Source organism: Sabethes cyaneus, chromosome 3 (assembly GCF_943734655.1).
Source record: "Sabethes cyaneus chromosome 3, idSabCyanKW18_F2, whole genome shotgun sequence".
NCBI classification, from domain to species: domain Eukaryota; kingdom Metazoa; phylum Arthropoda; class Insecta; order Diptera; family Culicidae; genus Sabethes; species Sabethes cyaneus.
This window is the reverse complement of record NC_071355.1, coordinates 235,141,429-235,166,910: the sequence shown is the minus strand read 5'-3', so window position 1 is coordinate 235,166,910 and position 25,482 is coordinate 235,141,429. Positions and strand designations below refer to the sequence as shown.

The window sequence follows — 25,482 nt, the reverse complement described above, 5'->3', positions numbered from 1 at the left end:
ATACGTCTAAAACAAAGTACATGCTGGCCAGCGGAACCGTGGCCGAACTACGCCGTTTGGGCAGTAGTATATTGATCGACGGCGATGAGTTTGAGGTAGTCGATGAATTTGTCTACCTTGGCTCACCGGTAACGGCGGACAATGACACCAGCCGTGCGATTCGGAGGCGTATTATCAGCGAAAGTCGTGCTTACTATGGGCTTCACAAACAATTGCGGTCGAACAGACTAAGTCCCCGTATAAAGTGCACCCTGATACATACAAGACGCTTATTAGTCCGGTTGTTCTCTACGGGCGTGAAAGATGGACAATGCTCGAGGAGGACCTGCAAGTGCTCGGAGTTTTCGAACGACGAGCGCTAAGAACGATCTTCGGCGGCGTACAGGAGAACGGAGTATGGATCGGACGTTGCTGAAAAGATCGTCGAGTGTTAGTAGATGATATAAAATCAGTTTGGACGGCTGATATTCTCTGCAACTCCCGGTAATGAGTAGAAGGATTCTCAGCGGGGAACGGAATTCGGCTGGAGTAGACAGTTCCAGCAGGACGGGACAGGTAAGCGGGAGAATCGCAGTTTACAAGAGATGATGCACTGTCTTCTGGCGGATGCTAGGCTTGGTAAACAATACTAGGGCAAAGCGGTGTAGACATCCAATTTCTTGGGACCTACAGCTGATCTCTGCGGTTGAAGCTACGCCGTACGAACACTGGTGGGGTAAAAAGCAAAACTATTTCTTCTTGCGAGTGTTCGGTATTGCAGTGTATGTTCAAGTACCGGACGAAAGAAAACGGAAATTTTGGATCCCATGACATGTCGTATTAGCACTAGTAGAGGCGCTAAGTTCTTGGTGCTAACTAGTAGTACTCATGAGGAACTTCAATCTAATATGAGCCTAACATCTCCTCCAGGAGGAAACGATATTTCACAACTGCCTGTCTTTATCGAAGACGTTGTCAAGGAACCAGTAATTGAGAAATCATCATGTCAGAGGATGACACCGAAGCCAGCAATTCCTTTCACAGTTATGTCGAAAACGAGTCTGATTTCGAAAGATTTGAAACGAAAGAAACTCTTCTTCGATCATCACGGATCAACATTCTTTGGATAATGCAATATCATGAGATGTTAGCGAGTGCTCGCTCCGCTGCGGTCCATAGTCAGCGGATCAGATTCCTACAATTCGGCCAATCTACTAGTTTCAAAATTACAACGTCTAACAGAAATCAGACTTATACTTTAAAAAAAAGTACAACGTCTACTATGGACGACTGTCATTGACGGCAACGAATTAATAGTTATAGAGGAATTCGTAAGCAAGAGAATTCGTAGGGCAGTATCAGGCGGGCTACTACGGATCAAATTTTTATTCTCCGACAAATCCTCCAGAAATGTTGATAGTACAACGTGCCCACGCATTATAGTTTCGTGGATTTCAGAGCAGTATACTATACAGTCAAGCACGAATAACTTTGGCAGATAATGCACGAGTACGGTTTACCGGACAAACTGACGCGACTGATCAAAGCTACCCTGAAGCGAATGACGTGCTACGTGCGCGTTGCGGGGACACTCTGGTGTCCTTTCGAATCGCGCAGAGGGTTGCGGCTAGGGGATGGACTGTCTTGTATGTTATTCAATATGGCTATTGAAGGTGTGATCTGGCGAGCGGGCATCGAAACGAGAGGATCGATCTTTAGCAAGAGTAGCAAGAGCAAGAGCCAATTCCTAGTCTTTGCAGATGACCTCGACATCATTGCTAGAAACCTTGGGACGGCGGAGGCAACCTACGCCAGACTACAACGCAGGCTAGGAGGATTGGGTTACAAATCAATGCGTCGAAAATCAAATATATGTTAGGATGAGACTCCAGGGAAAGCATCGTTTGGCTCCCAAGTACAGTTACTATTGACGGCGATGAACTGGAAGTGGTTGATGAGTTCGTATGTTTGGGATCTCTGGTCACCGCCGACAGTAAGGAGATTCAATAACGCATTCAAGCTGGAAATCGAGCCTACTTTTCGCTCCGCAAGACACTTCGAACAAGGAGTATACGCCGCCACAATTGTGACGATGCAGACAACGCTAATCAGACTCCTCAAGTCCTCTATGGACTTGAGACAATAACTTTGCTTACGGAAGACATACGTGCACTTGCCGAATTTGAATGAAAGGTTTTGCGGTCTATTTTTGGCGGAGTACAAACGGATAGCGGAGAGTGGCGTAAGCTTATGAACCACGGGTTGCAGACACTACTTGGAGAGATTCCCATCGTTCCATCACCTGGCGAAAGTCGGAAGACTAGGGTGGGCCAGCCACGTCGCAAGGATGCTGGACGATGAGTAGCCCACGACAGTGGACAGTGGTACAGTGGAGAGGAATTCTTCATACGGCAAGAGCCATCCCGGCTCTCTGCTAGTAAAAATAAAGAAGTATGAACTCATATATTTGCCCTGCGCAATACACTACGTACAAGATACATCTGCCACACAAAGCTGACAATGTATTAAACGTATAATCAGACTAGTAGGACTGATATAAGCACCTGAAACTGACACCGTTCAGGAAGGACACGCCCTGTTCGCTATTGTCGTTTTTGATGGACTAAGTTGTTAGTCACGATCTTTGATGAAGTTAAAACAGAAAGCGGAAAGCCACTGCTAAGAAAAATGCCGTGACATATTTACCAAAAGTCGGCAGGTTTTGGCCAGCCGGACATGTCGTGATAATTAAGAAGTAGCTGACTATATTCGCCTTGTGGTACTTAGATAACTACCTCAACAAAACACATGAAGCTATTACGTTCTCCAAAAAACGCATACTCTTTTTTCATTGTGTCTTGTAAATACTGTAAAGGACCTTGGAGTGTTACTCGGGTTGAAATAAACATTCAAACAACTTACGGCGTAAATTGTTGACAAAGCTTATAGGAATCTCGGATCTCATCATGCTTTTACTCTTTTGCGCGTTAGTTCGCTTATAACCTTGTGTACTACGCCGTTATCTAGGGCCAATCAATTTTGATTTTATTGCGAATGTATTGATCATTACGATTCTTTAACAACTCGACATTCAAGGATACTCACCTTTATGGCAAACAACAGTAACTTCAGTTCGTTAATCGATCCTCAACTGTACTTTACCTTTTGATGTACAGTCGACTGAGTCATTTCTTTTCATTCTTGGCAAATAAAACAGCGGGTTTATTACCAATAAGCATTTATGTTATATGTCTCTAATACAATATTGAAGCTTTCTCACGCTTATGTTATAACATATAATCGATTCATTTATATTTTTAGTAAAGCCGCACATGAATACCGGATAGTAATCCTCAATATATTTACCGCCTAAAAGGCAACCTTCATGTGAACAATGTTAGATATAAAGTATAGGTTGATTCAAACTTCACGAAAAGAAAAAACAAGAAATGCTAAATCCAAGCAGTGTTTATGTTTTGTTACCCAATAGAGTGGATAAATGATTCCTGATGGTTGCGAACATTTTATTAAATATTTCTTTTCCCTTATTCGCAAGGTTATAAAAGATCAGTCTTTTTCTCACACCACGTTCGATGTATCTCTCCTGCACAATGTTTAGAAGATATTTGCAATGCTTGGATTCCATCTTAAAACCAGCTCCGAGCTAAGGCAATACTCCGTTTGTACGAGGAATCAACGCAACAACTGGGTATAGTGTTCCTTGTGTCTTGCGTTCAGACAAAAATGTCTTCCACGATTTCCTACGATGCCGATCAATACGATCAGTGTATGTTTACTGATATATAATGCTAAACACTTAAAACTAGGGGACTGTTTGGATTAACTCTAACGTAATATATAAGGTTTGAAAAATTAAACAAAATTCTGCATTGATATTTCGGGGGATGCAACAAATCCAATACACCATCATATCCCGGCCGAGGGATTTCATTTGCCATCGCTGTCCTGCGAATCCTGGCGCGAGTAGCGTCCGCTGACTACGCTGCGGTGCGCTTGTCCATGATGGTAGTGATGGTTGTGCGAGGCCAGCTCGATGTTGGTCGGGCTTCCGGCAGGGGACGTTTCGGTGCCACTTCCCTGCTCCTCCTCCTGGCACTCTTCGACATCTTCGGAGATACTTTCACTGTTGATGCGCTGGCCACGCTTGCGCATGTACGCCCCGAGGGGTCGCTTCTTTTGCTCCTTGCAAAAGGGGCACGATTCCTTAGTGGTCTTTGTTTTGGATTTTTCTGAAAAAAAAGAAAGAAAAAACAAAGGGTGAGTAAGCCTTTGGATCTTGGGAATTTAGTAAAAAAAGTCGATGATTCAAAACGAAACAACAATATCCTATTGTAACCGTTTGTGTGACTGTACTGCGCAACAAGATTCCAGGAGAAGACCGTGTTATCTAATCTGTAAGTTCTTTCCGACCGTGGTAACTCGTGATGGAACAATAAAGTGGTTGCCGTGTTTAGATAATGTATATGATGTTGACTTGAGCTCAAAAGGTACTTGTTTAAGCGAATTACCTATTTGCATAGGCATCGGTTCTTAGAAAAAGGGCAGTCGACGGCATCAACTTGTGACAAAGTAAGATGGAATTTATTGACAAAAATTACCGTCTGTTATCAAGTTTCTAAGGAATCAAAATAAATGTGTCTAACGATGATAGATGTTCGTGATAATTGTTCACAGTTATAAACTTGAAACGGCTTAAAATTGCGCATTATCAGTAAAGTCCGCATCGTTCTCGTAAAAGGCATATTTTTACCACTAACAGCTTTATCAGTCGCCACAACAATATCTCGTGCACAAGATATTCCGCACGGTTATTTTCCAAATATTTTTCCCGTACGGGACTGGGGGAGTTACTTATCGTTATCAATGCCCAGTTGCAACCAATGATCCGATCCAAGTCACATTTTTTTCTGTGTGTGCCCATACCTATCAATAAACAGATTCATATCAAGAGGACAACATTGAAGTTCTTCGAAGACTTAGACTTTGACTAATTTAATCTTATCACGTCCATTTTCTTGTAATCAATTTGTGTTTCAATTGTTATAATAATTGAGGTGTTCTTCTTGTGTGGTTTACCTACCTTGTTGATACAGTGGGTGCACGGTTGGCCTGATAATGGCTAAACGAAACCGTGTCACGTAGCATTCAAGAGGCGGATTTGCAATCGAGCGAGATGGGTCTTTCTCTTTATTTTCCACCATAGTAAACACTTACCGGCACACATTGTAATTGATTAAACAGATCAAGGAACATCCTAGCCCGTTGAAGCATCCTATCTTCACAAATACACGAGCTAAGCTTGGAGTTCAGATAAGCTGCAGTATTGACTCCCGATTAAATGAATTTGGACTAACGTTATGGCGCCATAATTTGCGGAAAACAATTTTAGTGATTTTTACCAAATTATTTGCCGATAATTCGTCTTTGCATGCAAATCGGGTTTCTTCGACAAAAGTCACTTCAAAGTGCATTATTATTCTTGTGCATTTTCTCAGCGAATTTTTCGCATTCAAGTGCTAAACAAACATCTCGGTAGATGTGACAAGCACTCACTCATATAGATCTATCAATAAAGCAGCGTTCATGGTTGAATATTTTTTCATGATCAACACAACTGGTTAAACTACTTTTTGGTAAATGATACAACATCAAAAGCTACCGCCAGACGTGGCTTCTTAAACATGTTTGCATTCTATTTGGTAGGCCTGAGGGTGTGTAGCCTAGAAACTATGCGAGCAATCGGATTACGACCGATCGAAGGAAATCATAATGCCTAGCTGTTGCTGGCAGTTTGCTGATTTTGCCAGCCAGTTAGCACTATAGTTGACGTTATTCGTTTATCAACAGCCGGCTGAGAAATTTGTATACACGGAAGGTCACTTTCCGCAATAGGAATCTAGAGTCATCAAGGCACGTTACTTTGATTTTCTTCTAAAATGTTGAAGCCTAAGCCTTATTTCTAAAATGTTGGAACCTAATAAGCCAGTCGCCGTATGCTCGAATCTCGACTGGGAGAGGCTGTTAGAGTCAATAGGATCGTAGCAACTGGCCCTGCAATTGTTCTGTACTCTAACAGCTGGCTGCGAAGTCTGTCGTATAAAAAAGCAGAAGGTCAAGTGTCGATAACGGAATATAGTACCTAGATGTACCTAGTATGTAGATAATTTGTTATCAAAGTTGATGAATTTGAGCCCATGTCGGCACTCCTTACTGTGTTGGTTGCTTAAGGATGTTGCGGTTGGTTTCGTGTCTGATAGAACGTTAAAGATTGTGGTTCGCTTGAAAGACTGAAGTTTTTCTATGTGTATTTATTTCTTTTTTATTTTTAGGTCGCTTTAAAGGTTAAAAAAACTAATTGGTTGCAAAATTTCTAGATTCTACATTTAAATGAACTTTCTATTTTCACTATCACAATTTCTTACCAATAGATGCTACTTTTTGCTTGCATTTTCGATTCATGATGATTAGTTTTTTAGGCTATAAGCATAAGCATTGGTTGAGAAACCAGGCGAAATCAAGCTTAAATTCCACTGATTTGCGTTAATAGAATCACAGTGGGCACTATGTACTACACTCAAATCTCGTTTTACGTCCACTATTGGGGGGGATGTAAAAAAATCGGTCGTGAAAAAGTAGACGTTAATTTCAAATTTTTGACGTAAAACGAGGGGATGTTGATTCCAGTTTTGGACGTAAAAAAAGTAGACGTTAATTTCAAATTTTGGACGTAAAACGAGAGAACGTTAATTCAAATTTCGGACGTAAAATGAGAGGACAATAATTCAAATTTTGGACGTAAAACGAGAGGACGTTAATTCAAATTTGGACGTAAAAAAAGTGAATGTTAATTCAAATTTTGGACGTAAAACGAGAGGACGATAATTCAAATTACGGACGTGAAAAAGGTGACGTAAAACAAAATCACGTAAAATAAATGGACGTGGAAAGAGATTCTAGTGTATAAACATTTTTGTTTCTTTACTTTCTTCTACCGTTCCCTGCGTTGATTGTAAAAAGAATAAAGAAAATTACTGCCTGACTCTACTACTGACAATAAAGAAAAAATTACTGTTTTCATCAAAGTGGATCCGCAGACCAAGTCACCAAATGGCGTCAGTATTCGAGTGATTTCTGTTCTGTTTTAGTATGCCTATGGATCGGAGTTGTTGCGAGTAACGAAAAGTTAAAGGGATCCAGGAAGATTGCTGGTCTGGAAGTTTCAAGGTATAACTTCTATCGTATCGTGAAGCAAAACCTACTGACTCAAGGAAGCTCTATGTGAATTTTTTTGATAAAATACGATTACAACCATAAGGTTGTAACGCGCTACTGGGCAGTTTTCTAACAAACGTAAGAACAAGAATTTTATACTTCATTCAATCTGCGGAGTACAAACGGAAAGCGGAGAGTGGCGTAGGCGTATGAACCACAAGCTGCAGGCACTACATGGAAAGATTCCATTGTACATCTGACTAAAGTTAGGAGACTGTGGTGGGCTGAGCATGTCGCAAGGATATCAAATGACTACGCAATGCAATTCATTCGTTTCAAGAAACCTGTCGGCACCAGAAATAGAGGGACCCAAGGTTAGGGGCAGCTCAAACAGTGTCTGTCCCGAAAATCGGAGCTAGCGGCTGGACATGAAAAGTGGTTACCGCCCGCTACATGTAATGTAACAGCCCACCCGAGGAATAAGAGTTTTAAACCAACACTCTACTAATTCGGACAATCTTGTCTATACCTATAAAGAAGGATTTCTGTCTGTCTGTCTGTCTGTCTGTCTGTCTGTCTGTCTGTCTGTCCTGTGTTCCTTATAGAATCAAAAACTACTGAACCAATCGGCGTGAAAATTTGCATGTAGAGGTTTTTGGGGCCAGGAAAGGTTTTAGTGATGGTTAGAGACCCCTCCCCCCGCTAAGAGGGGGGGCTCCCATACAAATGAAACACAAATTTCTGCATAACTCGAGAACTAATCAAGCAAATAGAACCAAATTTGGCATGTGGGTGTTTTCGGTGACAAGAATTTATTCTAGGGTAATTTGAGACCCCTCCCCTCTTTATAAGGGGAATTATAACTCCTCTCCCCTTTAAGAGGGGGGTTTCCATACAAATTTCCTCATAACTCGAGAACTAATCAACCAAATGGAAGCAAATTTGGCATGTGAAAGTTTTCGAGGGCAAGAAAATTTTCTATGTTGAATTAGGACCCCTCCAAACTTTAAGAGGGGGGGCTCCTGTACAAATGAAATACCAATTTCCTCATAACTCGAGAACTAATCAAGCAAATGGAACCAAATTTGGCATGTGTGTGGTTTTGGAGACAAAATTTTTTTCTATGATGAATTGGGACCCCTCTCCACTTTAAGTGGGGGGGGGGGCTCCTATACAAACGAAATACAAATTTCCTTATAACTCGAGAGCTAATCCAGCAAATGGAACCAAATTTGGCATGTAGGTGTTTTTGGAGGCAAGAATTTTTTCTATGATGAATAAGAACCTCTCCCCACTTTAGGAGGGGGGGCTCCTATACAAATGAAATACAAATTTCCTCATAACTCGAGAACTAATCAAGCAAATAGAACCAAATTTGGCATGTGTGTGTTTTCGGTGACAAGAATTTATTCTATGGTAAATTGAGACCCCTCCCTCTTTATAAGGGGAATTGTAACTCTTCTCCCCTTTAAGAGGGGGGGCTTCCATACAAATTTCCTCATAACTCGAGAACTAATCAAACAAATGGAACCAAATTTGGCATGTGAAGGTTTTCGAGGGCAGGAAAATTTTCTACGGTGAATTAGGACCCCTCCCCACTCTAAGAGGGGGGGCTCCTGTACAAATGAAATACAAATTTCCTCCTAACTCGAGAACTAATCAAGCAAATAGAACAACATTTGGCATGTGGGTGTTTTTTTTGGTGACAAGAATTTATTCTATGGTGAATTGAGACCCCTCCCCTCTTTATAAGAGTAATTATAACTCCTCTCCCCTTTAAGAGGGGGGGCTTCCATACAAATTTCCTCATAACTCGAGAACTAATCAAGCAAATGCAACCAAATTTGGCATGTGAAGGTTTTCGAGAGCAAGAAAATTTTCTATGGTGAATTAGGACCCCTCCCCACTTTAAGAGGAGGGGCTCCTGTACAAATGAAATACAAATTTCCTCATAACTCGAGAACTAATCAAGCGAATTGAACCAAATTTGGCACATGTGTGTTTTTGGAGACAATTTTTTTTTCAATGATGAATTGAGACCCCTCCCCACTTTAGGAGGGGGGGTCCTATACAAACGAAATACAAATTTCCTCATAACTCGAGAACTAATCCAGCAAATGGAACCAAATTTGGCGTGTAGGTGTTTTTGGAGGCAAGAATTTTTTCTGTGATGAATTAGGACCTCTTCCCACATTAGGAGGGGGGGCTCCAATACAAATGAAATACAAATTTCCCCATAACTCGAGAACTAATCAAGCAAATAGAACCAAATTCGGCATGTGGAGGTTTTTGTAGGCAAAAATATTTTCTACGGTGAATTAGGATCCTTCCACACTTCAAGAGGGGGGCTTCTACACAAATGAAATACAAATTTCCTCATAATTCGAGAACTAATCAAGCAAATGGAACCATATTTGGCATGTGGGTGTTTTTGGAGGCAACCATTTTTCCCATTATGAATTAGGACTTCTTACCTTTTTAGGAGGGGGGGGGGGCTCCCATTCAAACGAAATACAAATTTGCTCATAACTTTAGAACTAATCAAGCAAATGGAACCAAATTTGGCATGTGAGAGTTTTAGATGGCAGAATTTTTTTTCTGTGGTGTATTACGACCCCTTTCCCTTTTAAGAGGGTGGGCTCCCATACAAATGAAATACAAATTTCCTTATAATTTGAGTACTAATCAAGCAAATGGAACCAAATTTAGCATGTAGGAGATTTTTGAGTCTTGAATTTATTTTATGATAGTTAGAGACCTCTCACCCCTGTGGTAGGGGGATATGGACTCTCATACAAATAAAACAGAAATTTTTGCGAAACTCAAAAACTAATCCAACTCGAGAAATTCGAGACTCTTCCATAAAACATTAATCAATAACAAGACCACAAAAACTATCTATAGTAACACTAGATCATTCAGGACGAGCCTGTCGCGAGTTGCCGGTGACCCGCCGTCGGAAGCGCCGCCCACTGGGGGGCTTGCAAAACTCGAGATAGTGACAAAGATCATCCGAGATTCATGATTTATGTACAAAACAGGTTAATTTGTGGCAATACGAAGTTTGTCGGGTCAGCTAGTTATGACATAAAATAAAGGTAGGAATCATTCTGGATTTTTAGTAACGACGCTTGGGATGGCAATACGGACACGCATCGAAATATGGAACGCCATGACCCTTGCCAAACAGAGCAAAAACTGGCTCATTTTGCTAAAGAAGCTAGCCGCTTCAAGCCGTTCACCAACTAGTGAACATAACAGATATCTGGACAAATCTTATTATATTCTATTATATTACTAGCTGACCCGACAAACTTCGTATTGCCACAAATTAACCTGTGTTGTACATAAATCATGAATCTCGGATGATCTTTGTCACAATCTCGAGTTTTGCAAGCCCCCCAGTGGGCGGCGCTTCCGACGGCGGGTCCCGGCAACACTCGCGACCGTCTCGTCCTGAATGATCTAGTGTTACTATAGATAGTTTTTGTGGTCTTGTATTGACTAATGTTTTATGGAAGAGTCTCGAATTTCTCGAGTTTGATTAGTTTTTGAGTTTCGCAAAAATTTCTGTTTTATTTGTATGAGAGTCCATATCCCCCTACCACAGGGGTGAGAGGTCTCTAACTATCGTAAAATAAATTCAAGACTCCAAAATCTCCCACATACCAAATTTGGTTCCATTTACTTGATTAGTTCTCAAGTTATAAGGAAATTTGAATATCATTTGTATGGGAGCTCCCCTCTTAAAAGGGAAAGGGGTCGTAATTCACCATAGAAAAAATTTCTGCCATCTAAAACTCCCACACGCCATATTTGGTTCCATTTGATTGATTAGTTCTCGAGATAAGAGGAAATTTGCATTTCATTTGTATGGAAGCCCACCTTCTTAAAGGGGAGATGGGCCATAACTCGCTTTCTAAAGAAGAGAGGGGTCTCAATTCACCATAGAAAAAAATCTTGCGTCCAAAACCACTTACATGTCAAATTTGGTTCCATTTGCTTGATTAGTTCTCGAGTTATGAGGAAATTTGTTTTTCATTTGTATAGAAGCCCCCCCCCCCTCTTAAAGTGGGGAAATCCATAGAAAATATACCATAGAAAATATTCTTGCCTACAAAAACACCCACATGATAAATTTGGTTCCATTTGCTTGATTAGTTCTAGAGTTATGAGGAAATTTGTATTTCGTTTGTATGAGAGCCCCCGTCTTAAGAAGGTAAGGGGTTCTAATTCATCATAGAAAAAACGGTTGCCTCCAAAAACAGCCACATGCCAAATATGGTTCCATTTGCTTGATTAGTTCTCGAATTATGAGGAAATTTGTGTTTTATTTGTGTAGAAGCACCCCCTCTTAAAGTTGGGAGGGGTCCTAATTCATCATAGAAAATAGTTTTGCCTCCAGAAACCTCCACATGCCAAATTTGGTTTCATTTGCTTGATTAGCTCTCGAGTTATGAGGAAATTTGTATTTCATTTGTCTAGGAGGGGTCCCAGTTCATCATAGAAAAAAATTTTGTCTCCAAAAACACCCACGTGTCAAATTTGGTTCCATTTGCTTGATTAGTTCTCGAGTTATGAGGAAATTTGTATTTCGTTTGTATAGGAGCCCCCCCTCTTAAAGTGGGGAGGGGTTCTAATTCACCATATAAAATATTCATGCCCTAGAAAACTTTCACATGCCAAATTTGGTTCCATTTGCTTGATTAATTCTCAAGTTATGAGGAAATTTGCATTTCATTTGTATAGGAGCCCCCCTTCCTAAAGTGAGGAGGGGTCCCAGTTCATAATAGAAAAAAATTTTGTCTCCAAAAACACCCACGTGTCAAATTTGGTTCCATTTGCTTGATTACTTCTCGAGTTATAAGGAAAATTGTGTTTCTTTGGTACAGGAGCCCCCCCTCTTAAAGTGGGGAGGGGTCCTAATTTACTATAGAAAATATTCTTGCCCTCGAAAACCTTCACATGCCAAATTTGGTTCCATTTGCTTGATTAGTTCTCGAGTTATGAGGAAATTTGTATGGAAGCCCCTCCTTTTAAAGAGGAGAGGAGTTATAATTCCCCTTATAAAGAGGGGAGGGGTCTCAATTTACCATAGAATAAATTCTTATCACCGAAAACACCCACATGCCAAATTTTGTTCTATTTGCTTGATTAGTTGTCGAGTTATGCAGAAATTTGTGTTTCATTTGTATGGGAGCCCCCCCTCTTAGTGGGGGGAGGGGTTTCTAACCATCACTAAAACCTTTCCTGGCCCCAAAAAACCTCTACATGCATATTTTCATGCCGATTGGTTCAGTAGTTTTCGATTCTATAAGGAACATACGGACAGACAGACAGACAGAAATCCTTCTTTATAGGTATAGAAGATTAGATGATAATGCAACTCAGGAACGAGTCGTTGAATTTCTGTTGAACCCTGGGGCGTACACTGCTAACAGATGCTGCCGACTTGCAGGAAAAAAGACTCGAGCAACGCAGATTAAACGCGCCATGACCTAGAACAGTGGTTCCCAACCTTTTTTGGTTCGCGAATGCCCTGGCGGAATTCCCTATAATATTCTGCGAATCATAAATGTTTGGCGAACCTCTGTCCTTCAGCACATCCGGGGTTAAACATCTTATCATCAGAGAGACATCCGCGTGCGCATTGCTCGTGTTCAACGACGGGTAGTGAAAGTCTGAGCGGGAAGAGGACAGCAAGCATTGACAACATCCCGTCAACAAAACGCCAAACTGGAGAGGACTAAAAAGTCTTGTAGGTGGGATATAAAAGCTCGGTGAAACCACTTGTTGGAAAGTGAAAAGGGCCCTAGCAGTAATATGCTTATTGTACTATATTTCTCACCGTCTTAGTGGTGATAGAGTTCGTTAGTTGTTGACCAATCATCCGGACCAGCGCAACGCGTTGGGCTGTGAATGCTTTGAATAAACCTTTCGAGTGTCGCAAGCCAACAAATCCAACAGCCCATAGCACGTTGCATCAAACGTAGGATAGGAAGTTTAACAGAGATCCAAGAATAGATTGTATTTCAGCCAAGATTCAGCAAGCTGTCCCAGTATTCTTAGCGCGAATGTTGCATCAGCTCTTTAACAATGTCTGGAAAATCGCAATTTCCGTTGGTATGGATGCAGGGCATCTTCGAGAAACTTCTCAATAAAGCAGTATCTCAAATAACACGCTTCTACCACATTTAGTTGAAATAACTTATTTATGACTTGTATTAGGCATACATAGGTCACTTCCACAACTCTATAACAACTGTGCTGCTGGGGAACGATATTGCTCTGTACCACCCTTAAAGTGAAGTGAAGCAAGGTGATTCTTAGTCGGATCCAGGAGAATGACCTTGGAATGAGGTCAGGCACTTAATTAAGTTTATATAACGGTGGTTTCTACAATTTGCGAAGGAAACGGTCGAAGAAAGTAATGAAACAATGAGGTGATAGGATCTAATAGATTGAGATCAGGCTTAAAGGGAAAAGAGCGGAAGATGAGGTAAGCGAGGGTCATTTGAAGCTACGCCTAAGAAGTTGTGTACCGCAATGTTTTATCCAAGCTGAGGGATACACAATCTATTAGATCCTATCGACTCTTTGTTTCATTACTTTCTTTTACCATTCGCTCCTTCCAGACAAGCTAGTTCATCTTTTCGAAACTTAATATGAGTCGTTCTCGTGCAAAATACTGCACGATGGCATCTTAGAGTCTTATAGGGTCCTGTCAGGAGTGAGACTGAGCTGTATGCTATATCCGCTACTGTGAAGTTTGTCAATATCTTGGCAACCAGGGGTATCTTTGTGGGTCTTCGGAATATCTAGCTTTCAAATCAGATTACCTTACAGATCAAAATACGAGATTTCAAGTGCAGGGGTGAAATTCGTTCTATCGTACTCCTGCAAGATTTTTTTCCTCGCATCTTGTAGCACTACGATGAACACATGAATGGTGCGCAGACGGAAGACCGTGATAGCGAAGGAAGTGACCGCATTGGTGCAGCAAGCAACGAAAATGTGCCACCCCTATCGGTAAAGGAAGTTAAAGAAGCTATCCAGCGGCTGAAGAACAACAAAGCAGCGGGAAAAGATCGCATTGGAGCGGAACTAATTAAAATGGGCCCGGACAAGTTGGCCGGCTGTCTGCATCAACTGATTGGCAAAATTTGAGATACGGAACGACTACCGGAGGAGTGGAAAGACGGAGTTATCTGCCCTATCTACAAGAAAGCCGATAAGCTGGATTGTGAGAACTACCGAGTGATCACTATTCTGAATGCCGCCTACAAAGTGCTGTCCCAAGTCATCTTCCATCGACCATCGCCAATAGCCAATAGATTTGTGGGAAGTTACCAGGCCGGCTTCATGGAGGGTCGGTCTACAACGGACCAAATCTTCACCCTGCGGCAGATCCTCCAGAAGTACCGCGAATTCCGAGTCCCAACGCATCACCTGTTCGTCGATTTCAAAGCCGCATATGATAGCGTAAACCAACAAGAGCTATGCAAAATTTTGGACGAAAACGGCTTACTAGACTTGTCATGGCTACGATGGATGGGATCCAGTGCTGTGTGAGAATCTCGGGTGGATTGTCGGACCCATTCGAATCTCGCAGGGGACTTTCCAACATTGCGCTTGAAGGTGTGATAAGACGAGCGGCGATCGAAATTCGGGGCATGATTTTCAATAAATGTAGCAGATAAATCTGCTTTGCTGACGACGTGGATGCTGTTGGCAGAACATTTGAGGCAATGGAATATCAGTACACCAGACTAAAACGCGAAGTAGAGAAGTTTGGTTTGCAGAGAAATACGTCTAAAACGAACTATATGCTGGCGGGCGCAACCGAGTGCGACAGGGCCCGAGGTAAGTTCGAGGTAGTCGACGAGTTCGTATACCTTGGCTCACTGACAACAGAGGACAACAACACCAACCGTGAGATTAAAAGGCGTATTATCAGCAGAAGTCGGGCCTACTTCGGACTCCACAAACACTTGCGATCGAACAATCTGAGCCCACGTACAAAGTGCACACTGTACAAAACGTGGACACTGCTAGAAGAGAACCTACGAGCACTCGGAGTTTTCGAACTTCGGGTGCTAAGAACCATCTTTGGCGGGGTGCAAGAGAACGGTGTATGGAGGCGAAGAATGAACAACGAGCTCGCGCGTCTCTACGGCGAACCAAGTATTCAGAAAGTGGTTAAAGCTAGACGGATACGTTGGGCAGGACATGTTGCTAGAATGCCGGACAACTCTCCTGCAAAAATGGTTTTCGCATCGCATCCGGTAGGAACAAGACAAAGAGGGGCACAGCGAGCGAGTTGGAAAGACCAGATAAGCGAGATCTGGCGAGCACTGGGTGCCCGCGGAACTGGCTGCCAGCTGCCATGGACCAGCTGCCATGGACCGAAACAGAAGAGAAATTATTCTGCGCCGGCCTTGTCGTAAGACGTTAGGCCAATTAAGTAAGTAAGTAGGCAAGTGAGATCTGGAGACTACCCTGGAAGGCTTAAAAATAAAAAAAAAGAAGTTGAAGATCCCGAAAAATGTTGGAACTTTCTGGAACTTTAATCAAGTAATTTGTCAAAAAGCAATGCCTTCAGATGTTGCTACCTTCTCTAGCCCAATTTAGCAAGCTGACTCTATTCAAATTTGACCAAACAGTAGTGGTACAATAATAATGGTGATACCATGTGGTTTGCAAGGAAGGAAATCCGGTCATAATACCGAAGCTTATGCCTATTAAGAAATACTAGGCGATACTGGGGTAAACTGAAAAATTAGGGCAGAACTTTTTTTTACTGTTTATCTTATTTAAAAGAAATATGAAACTTTTCTTGAAAGTCTTCTAACTGTTTATCTGTTATTCTGATGAATATCCATTTCATCTTCTCTGAAACTAATAATTGTATTCCATCCTAACAAACAAGAATTCGTGAATTCTATTATCATGATCATAAATAAGTTAAAATTATAACGGAAACATTCACGTCCTCCTTGTACGGGTATATCCTGTATTATTTTTGATGGTAATATTAAATAGCTAAATCTAAATTGTTTATATTTTTCAGCAGAAAACTAGAAAATGATGTTCTATCTTAAATGTATTAAAATACCACACATCCATGGTGCCAACATTTTAGACCAGATGCATATTTACAAAAATTATTCGAGCAATGCAAATAAATTACGGATGAATATTTGCAATTACTTCACTTCGGATGGCGTTTGTTTTTTGTTTTCACAAACACCTGAAAGTGAATCATAAATGTAACCACTTCTCGAATAAACCTAGGTATAAGGTAGTAGGTAGCTCGAACTGCGCGTTTTTTTTTGTGTCTGAGATAAACACAAAAACACACCCATCGAGACCAAGGTTGGCCAAGAGCAAAGGAAACTTCTGCTGGTGAGTACGTGACTCAAGGCACGTGGATTTAACTTTGTATTCTACACATCGTATCCAGTGTTCGACCATGGTTTCGATAAATTTTCGTGTCACGCGCTCACAGATTTCGCTTCGGCCGATAGTATGGGATAAAGGAACCGTAAGCCCAGCTTCAAAATGTATAGCGCTACGACAACGACGGGTGAAATGATTGTGCCTTCAGGTGGTCAATACCCTTTCTTTTATAACACTTTCACTGCACATTCCGAGCAGCGAGTAAACGGTAACAACAATATATTGCGCCGGCGCTAAAATACCTTGCTGCGAACGTTTTCAGTCTCTCTTGTTGCATGCGACAGAAAAAAAACGTACCCAAATGTATGAACCTTAACTAGGTCAGACATGGATGTCACATTTGTTATGTCAGTTTTCACGTTATGCTCTTACATCACAAGGACGCCGTCGAAGCAGTTGTTCTAATTTCTGTTCACATCCAAGTAAGCAGTCAAAAAGAAAGTTGACAGGGCGAGTACCTATAAATTTTATTGCTATTTTTGAATCGCATTAAATCGGATGGATAAACAAATGTTTTTCAACCGAAGCTAATTTAATTGAATGTAAAATTAATGCATCCAAAAGCTGCTACTGCTACTGTCGCCTAGCACCCGCCAGAATAGACAAATATGTAATCCATATTCATGTGCTGTGGCAATATGTACACTACGACGCAGGTCACGAGTACTGAACTGATCGCGGATAATTAGCCATTTTTTGTTGTTGTTGTTGTCTTACTAGCGTTGTTGTTTCGGTTTTCATACTGTTGTTTTCCTCCTATGGTTATGGATATCCTACAGTCGCGCTGATCGTAAACAACGTATTTTTCGTTCCCATATCGTGTGTTTTCCCACTTTTTTAGACATGTTACAAATGTAAAGCGTAAATTTCAACGTTATCAAATATAATTTATGTTCGCCTAGAGATGATCAGTTCAACGTTGATCACAAAATTCGCATTCAACAAAAGCTGCCACGATTCAATATCTAGCAAAGTTTGCAAATAACAATATTTGCTGAAAATCCCGAGAATAAAATTCTCGCTTACTACGCAGAATAACGCACCCTCTTTGTCGTCAGCAGCAACCAAACACCATCCATCGCTAAAAATAGACCTTCGCATGTCGCGTGGTAAACAGCACGGGGTAACGTGTCGGCCGGTGGGAGACGACATCAAGGCAGCGCAACCCGAGCAGAAGACAAGTTCAAAACAATGTCGTAATAATATTGTTGTGTTTTTATCTCAGGAGAGGAACGCAACACAAACATCCTAAGAAAGGTTGATCCAACAGCTTAGAACTTTCAAATTGAAACAATTTTAATATTCAACTTGTTTTCAGCATTTCCTTCTATTCAGGCAGCACGTTACATCGATGATGCAGACCGGCTATCGAGCGTAAATAAGGTACCGCTATAGCTGCAGTGTAGATGTTTCTCGCATCTGCTGTTACGAAAGTTCCGCAATTGAAATTACCCGGAAATCGAACATTTGTTCAGGTTAAAATAAAGAACTTTATGTTAGTCTATATTTTAGACGTTTTCAAATTTAAATCTATATCTTGATCTCGATCGCAAAAGTCGTTGATACTAAAATGCTGATTTAATTTTCCCACCCGCATAGAAACAGATTACACAGTATAGATGGTGGATCGATCATGCACTCGTGCAACCGATCCGATGGGTCGGCAAAAACTGGTTTATTGCATAAAAATAACTTCACGGCGCAATGCAGTTCGACAAGTGTCTGCGTATTCGAAGAATTTGAAAGGAATAACAAACAGATCATGAACTTTTTTTAGATGCACCTAAAATGTTAAAAAATATTCACTTTTTTACCAACTTTTAAAATAGATTTTTAATTTTTTACTCAGCTTTTAAATCGCCAGTTCAAAAACTCACTTAACCGGTTCACGTCATTCGGCCCTCAAACATCGCAACGAAGAGCCAGATAGATAATTACTTTATCGGTTTATGATTGGGCTAATTACCGCTGTGGTCTGCACGTACTCAAACAGTGCTCAAGTTCTGCAGCACACACAAAAAAACCATCTCGTGCAATAAACGATCTTATAATTTGTTCTGTGCGTTCAAATATACCATCACACTAACCACGTCAAACTTTGCACAGTGTTACTACAAGAAGAAACTCTACCGCGCGATGCTGCTCTTCCAGCATCCTTCCTCTCCCGGAAGCCAACTACAGGATCACTGTCAAATGATTGCGTAGGTTTTTTTTCATTACCTTGAGCCACAGTATAGGCGCCATTCCGCTGCTGCTGCTGCTGCAGATGGTGGCTGCTCTTGGGCGGAGTATTGAGCGGGTTCTCCAGTGTTCCATACGGGAACTTCTCATAGTCCCGGTACAGTGGATTCCGGAAGGAACCATACTGGATACTGTCGCTCATGTAGTACACATCCATCCTGTGGGAGAACGTGGTGAGGCTTTGCTGCTGCTACCGAATTGAAGCCAAATTGAAGCAGGACTGATAGGTTTTGCCCAGTTTTCTACCTCACTCTACATGCACACGGTTGAATGAACGCACGACCTAGGTTGAGTTCTTGAGCTCAAGCTTCGAAGGATTTTGCGTTGTAGTGCTTCACTGTGTAATAGAGTATCTGGTTTCACTACCGAATATCAAAATGTTTTGAAGAACTCTAAATTAGATCTCTTCCTATGCACAATTCTTCTAACAATTCAATCTTTTTTGAGCACAATAAAATTATTGTTCTTTTATTTGGGAAAATGTCTGCACAGCAAAAAAAATAAAGCACTCCACTTTGATGCGTTTGGTTCGCAAATGTTCGTTTCGTCCAACTCTACCGACTGAGACGCTTATTGAAAGTGAACAGCGAGATATATGTGAAACCCGTGGAACCATTGCTAGCAGTAGCTGCTCCACTACCAACGAAGCGCGCACCTATACGACGCGACGACGCGGCCGTACGCTCGCTCTCTGTTTTGTTGAACACGACGAGCGATGGGACGGCGAACGGATTTGTGTGGCATGGCATGGCAAAGCAAACCTGACCTGCCGGGCCTCCTGCCAGCCAGCCAGCGCGGATATCAGTCTCCTCTGACCGTCGTCATTCCGCTCGTAAAGTTTGCTGTGTCGTCAACCAGCAAGTACGTGCCGCGCGCGCTGCCCCAACCCAAACATGGCAAATAATACTCTACCAGCCGAGCAGCTCTCTGGAAACCCAACTCCATCGCGCGCCGTTGGTTGCGTGTGTAAATGTGAAGATAAGTTGAAAAAGAGAACGTATGCAGATTTACTATGAACCGAGGGAAGAAAATACGTTGGCAATATTATGTGCCATTAGACGCGGCTAATGCACGTACCTAGTATAAATGCGATAATTCTTTAAAAACTATGATTATTAGAATCGGTTCCAGAAACATAATAATGTTGTAATGTATAATGTTGGATCGACAGAAGCACAAAAAAAATCATTTTCACTCAAACACAAAGAAATAAGGAGCATTAGTTTTATAGTTCGCTAGATGTCATAGAGAGTAACTGTTTTTCTGCAAATAAAATTTTAATTTCTTTAATGAGTAGACCTAGAATTTAATTTTTTTTATCCAAAATATATTTCCCTAGATTACTTGCATTTTTATAGCAAATTTTAGTACCTAATTCACATTTTTTTTTTTCAAATATTCAAATATTCAACAGGAAAAGTTTTAAAGTAATTATTTCTTCTCAGTCAAGGAAACATTTCACGGCACTTAAAAAAATGTGGTAGAATCCGAAATAATTCCTTTTAGATGAGATCTGAGCGAATTTTGTTGCCATTTCAGAAAGCCAAAAAACTAAAGTTCAATTAATTTCCCATTTTCTGATGAGAAAAAACGAAATTTTCAACAAATGATACAGCATAAGGTATCAGGTAATACTAGATTAGGAATATTTACCTTCGTTGTCGTCGCCAGCAACCTAGAGACGGTGAGGCTCGTGCTGCTTCAAGCAGTCGTCTTCATTCAACTCAATCTTTGGCCACTCGTCACCAATTTCCCAGTCGTGTCAGAAGTCGCAAATCGCTTTCGATCTGGTTGGGCAATCTTGCTTGTTGAGTCCCCTGTTCCTGGGCCGGAGATGTTTTTGAAGAGAACTGTCTTCGTCCGGCATCCTTACGACGTGTCCAGCCCACCGTGGCCTACCGACTTTCGTCAGGTGTACGATACACCTCCGCCGCTCTCCGCTTTCAGTTTGTACTCGCCCAATAACGGTCGCAGTACTTTTCGCTCGAACTCAGCAAGGGCGCGTATGTCCTCCATGAGCAGCGTCAAGGCTTTAAGTCTATAAAGAACGACTGGGCTAATGATCGTAGAATTTTGCGAAGGGCAAAGTAGGCTCAAATTTCCGCTTGAATGCGCCGCTGGATCAACAATACTAGTATCTAGTATTGTTGTTCGCGGTTACCAGCGATCCCAAATACACTAACTCATCTACCACTTCTAGTTCGTCGCCGTCAACGGTTACCATCCGTGGAAAACACGCGTTTGTTTCTTCTTTTCGTGTATTTGGTCTTCGACACATTTATTTTTAGTCCAATTCTCTTGAACCCCGCTTTCAGTCCAGCATAGCCGTAGATTGCCGCCGCCGTTGTAAAATTCCTGGTTATGATATCAAAGTCATCTGCAAAAAAAAAGTGGGCTACCTTTGGTGAAAATCATGCCTCTCGTTTCGATGCCCGTTCTTCGGAGTACCCCCTCAAGACCGATGTTGAGCAGCACATGCAGGATAAGCATTCACCTTGGCTTAAAGCTCGAAGAGTCTCAAAGGGACTTGAGAATGTCCCCGAGATGCGCACGAAACTCTGATCAGTCATGTCAGTTTACACGGAAAACCGTGTTCGTGCATTATCTACCATAGCTCAATCGACTGTATCGTATGCTGCTTTGAAATCAATAAAGATGTGATTCGAACTTTCTGGAAAATCTGTCGAATTGAAAAAATCTGTTTCGTAGTTGCGCGCGCCCCCATGAAATCCGCTTGGTAATTCTTTACGAAACCCTGCGCTATCGGTGACAGCTGGCGTAACAGGATCTGCGAGTGTACGCAGGCGGCGTTTACCAGTGTTGTGCCGCGATAGTTGCAGTTGCAGTTCCTGCTATCCATTCTTCCGGTAGCTTCTCCTCCTCCCAATTCTTGGAAATAACCCAATGTAGAGTTGTTGCCAGCGTTTCTCGGCCATGTTTATAAAGCTTTGCCGGTAGGCCGGTTGACACATACGCTACACATACCGGATTTCGGCGCTTTTCACTGGTTCGTTGCTCGTCGGTATTTGGCCAAGTACTCCATAGTGGCAATGCTCAGATAATTTTTCCAAGCAATTTTTGTTCTCTCCACCGTTTGTTGGCATTCCCCATTAAACCAATCATTTTGTATACTCCAGAGGTTTTCACCTACCCTCGGTAGCGGCCTCTTCGATGGCCGAGCGCATTCTGTCTGCCCCAACCGACTCCTCGGAGGAAGGCTCCAGTAGTCGCGCGTAATTTTCAGCAGATTGTGGGTTATCTAGCTGCCTAATGTTCAGCCGAGGAGGACGGTTTTGACGTGATAGACTATAGGTGATGGTCAGAGATTTGAGCTCGAATTTTGAGCGATTTTGAACAGATATGACCGTGGTGTCTTTTAAGAAGTTGTAAGGCATATAACAGTTGACTCTCTAAGTGATATACGAAAACCACAAAGTTACGGGTTGGCCTGCTGAAGATTCCGGAATATCCGTTGAAATTTTCGTATTGGTAAAGTTGGTTAAAATTGGTAAAATATTTTTGAAGTAACTAGTCGGGTAATTGATACGAATTAAAAAAAGTAATAAATAAGCGACCTTAGAAAGCCATAAGGTGGTCCTCCAAAAAATTCAGAACATATCGTGAATATTTTGAGTGTAATTTGACTACACTAGAAGTATATTTCGACTATTTGTGACTCAATTTGGCCATTGGATGGTTTACCGGTAGAAAATTCAAAGCTTACCTGAAATTGGTCACTGGAAATGTAATTTTTTTTAATTTGTAATAGATCAAAATGAAATGGAATATCAGCAATCCTCAACTAAATAAGCCGCTCACGACTCGACATGGCCGCCAAAACGTTCACTGGAAAATTAGGATTTGCCGTCAAAGTGAACAATAAGGGAAAATTCATGTTGAAGTCCGCGCTACAATTTGAAAAAGGTTTGATATAAAACATTTCGGATTTGGAAACAGAAATGATGCGAATACTGCAAAATGTTCGCTGACCAATAAACGAGGTTATTTCGCAAGTTTGTTGAATTTACCAATTTTGCTACTGTAATTTGATAGATGTGGTAGAGTAAACTGAACTTCCGGTAACATTTACTATACTTACAAATCTAATAGCAAATATATCAACTTTTGTATAAGCTCTTCACCAAGTATTATGCACTTCTGGGAAAATTTTAACAGAAATCTAACCATCGTAGTTAGCCATGGCCATTCCGAAATCCGCGTTGACGGTATCTAATATTTTTATGGGTTTTGCCTGAGAAAAAGTAAGAGAGAAGTGTCATTACTTTTGTTTTCATCTTTTCCTGGACAATTCAGATGGGGCTTCTTGTAAGAGCGAACAGGATACGAAAACTTTGTGGCTTTCGTCAACACGATAAGCAGTTCGATGCCCTTGATCATCAAATTTAATCATTTAATGTCGGATCTTTTGTTGCATTTCATAATGGCCAGGTTTAGTCATAAACCGCTGAATTTACATTCCTATTTCACATTGTTCAATTCGAGGTTGAATGAACATAATTCCGAACTCAAAGAACAATTTTCGCTCGTTGACCACTTTTACGGATGTTCCGTATTTGTCGGAGAATCGCATGTTGGCTTCTTAATAGCACGTATTGTTTACTTTACTTATATTACGCCAAATAATAAGCCATAGGGACTTTAAAAAGAATTTGGAAGCTATGAGAAGACTTCACAGAAATGAAAATTTACCGGATGTTCCGGAAACTCTGGAAGACCGAGAGGCGATTTTTTCTGTCTCACCAAGCATCTGTAAGATGGAAAAATATATATTGACATCTTTCCCAAAGGAACCATGGTCGTGTTGATTAAAAATTTCGTAAAATTCAGGTATAGCCCCAATTAACTCAATTTCCATATGCTACGTGTACTTGTATAACGCGTTTCTTATAACGCGGTCCCAATTATCCGCGTTATACAAATATCGACTGTACGTATAAGTATAGCAGAGCTCGAATCCTTTTATAAATACACATTACTGCAAATAATAATCAAAAGTCCCAAACATATCTATAAAAAGGATGCTTCACCTTGCGAAAAATCCTTGATAAACTCCGAGAATTCAACTCGCAGACTCTCCATTTGTTTATAGTGGCGAACGGTTCAGTTAATTTTCCAACAAAACTGGCTAACCTGCTACCCTTGATGGTTCAAAATCAAGCGTCAGAATAGCGGGCGAGACATCGGACTTGTTTGTGACGTTAGATGGTTTGGAATTTAGTTGTGTATTATCTGACAACAGCGCCAGTGCAGGCGAGCGGCGTTGAGTCTTGGCTTAAGCGCAAATTTGAAATGATCGTTTCTATTGACGATGGAATGAGGCTTTAGTGTTACGTCTGTTAGTCAGTGGTAAAACGATTTCAGACAATAGAAATCATTGAAATGCTGCGTATTCCTTTCGATAAAGCCTTAGCAATAGTATTAGTAATGCGTTGAGCAAAACACAATTTACTGTTCAAGATAATGCTCAAGACTTTTATAGTTTCGACACGGGTGATGATATCTATTTCCATTCTCTAGTTCTAGTCAACCGACATGACATTCACGTCTATTCCATTCAACACACACCAATTTAGCACGAAATCGAGCAATGGGCCAAGATGACTTCCTTGGGGCAGACCGGATTGTATTGCAAATGGGTGAGAAGTAGTTCCGTTTATACGTGCAAGCGCATTGCGATCGCTAAGAAACGACAGTAATAAGTATTAAACCTTCGAAGTGATACCATTGAAGAGTTGCAATTTTTAGGTCCCACTTGCCCTGTTTTTAGACTTTGGATGCATGAATTTAGAATTGAATAGGTAAGTTTATCAAACGCCTATCGATACAAGATAATCGCGCGGTTGTGAATACGCTTTTGTGCCACCATACGGTTTCAAATCGTAGTTTTTTATTGGTTTGAGATTACAGAATTCATGCAGCAATGAAAGTTTGTCCGCGTCGACCAAATTAATGAGTGTATTTCATGGAAGTTGGTTGCCTAGAAACTTCGAGGTTCTGGGTATGTTCCATGATCGAAAGATATCAAAATCCTCAAATCGTACGCGAACTCGAATAATAGTGAAAGCACCACCTACCTCGGTGGATCCAGATCAATGCCTCTCCACAAACAAAATTTTTTTCTTGTGACTCTTATGGATGTTATGAATGCTGCAAAGAATTCCTTGGTCTCTAATAACAGCAAGTGTCAGACTAACATTCCTTTCCCTCCCAAATTCACCTGCATTGGATCACCAGAAAATACACACTGAGAATGATCTGCTACTTACAAACATCATTCTGATGGCACTTTGTGTATTTTCAGTTGATCCAGATCAATCGCGGGCAATTCATGGGCGGTCAAATTTTGCTATGCTAGATTGTTTATCAAATCGTTCCCAACAAATATAATTTCTCTATAATTTTAAAATGTACTGTCAACCAATTAAGAATAGAACTAACATGAACAACAAAGAAGCCTAGCGGGGCTAATGCTGTGATCCTATTGACTCTAACGACTCTCCCAGCCGAGATTCGAGCACCCGACGACTGGCATGTTAGACCACCGCCGTA

The 25,482-nt window shown here is 41.2% G+C and overlaps 2 protein-coding genes across 2 annotated transcripts in view; one reads left to right on the top strand and one right to left on the bottom strand.

Annotated features, from left to right (window-relative positions):
* LOC128740902 (kinesin-like protein KIF14) overlaps positions 1 to 25,482 on the top strand; it is a 46,596-nt gene that overhangs the window by 7,790 nt on the left and 13,324 nt on the right. The window lies entirely within an intron of this gene.
* On the bottom strand, positions 3,222 to 19,695 carry LOC128744678 (uncharacterized). The gene is made up of 2 exons (XM_053841844.1): positions 18,892 to 19,695; positions 3,222 to 4,229 (listed from the first exon to the last, which is right to left on the bottom strand). The coding sequence occupies exons 1-2, from the start codon at positions 19,067 to 19,069 to the stop codon at positions 3,928 to 3,930; spliced, it is 480 nt and encodes a 159-aa protein (XP_053697819.1). The 5' UTR covers positions 19,070 to 19,695; the 3' UTR covers positions 3,222 to 3,927.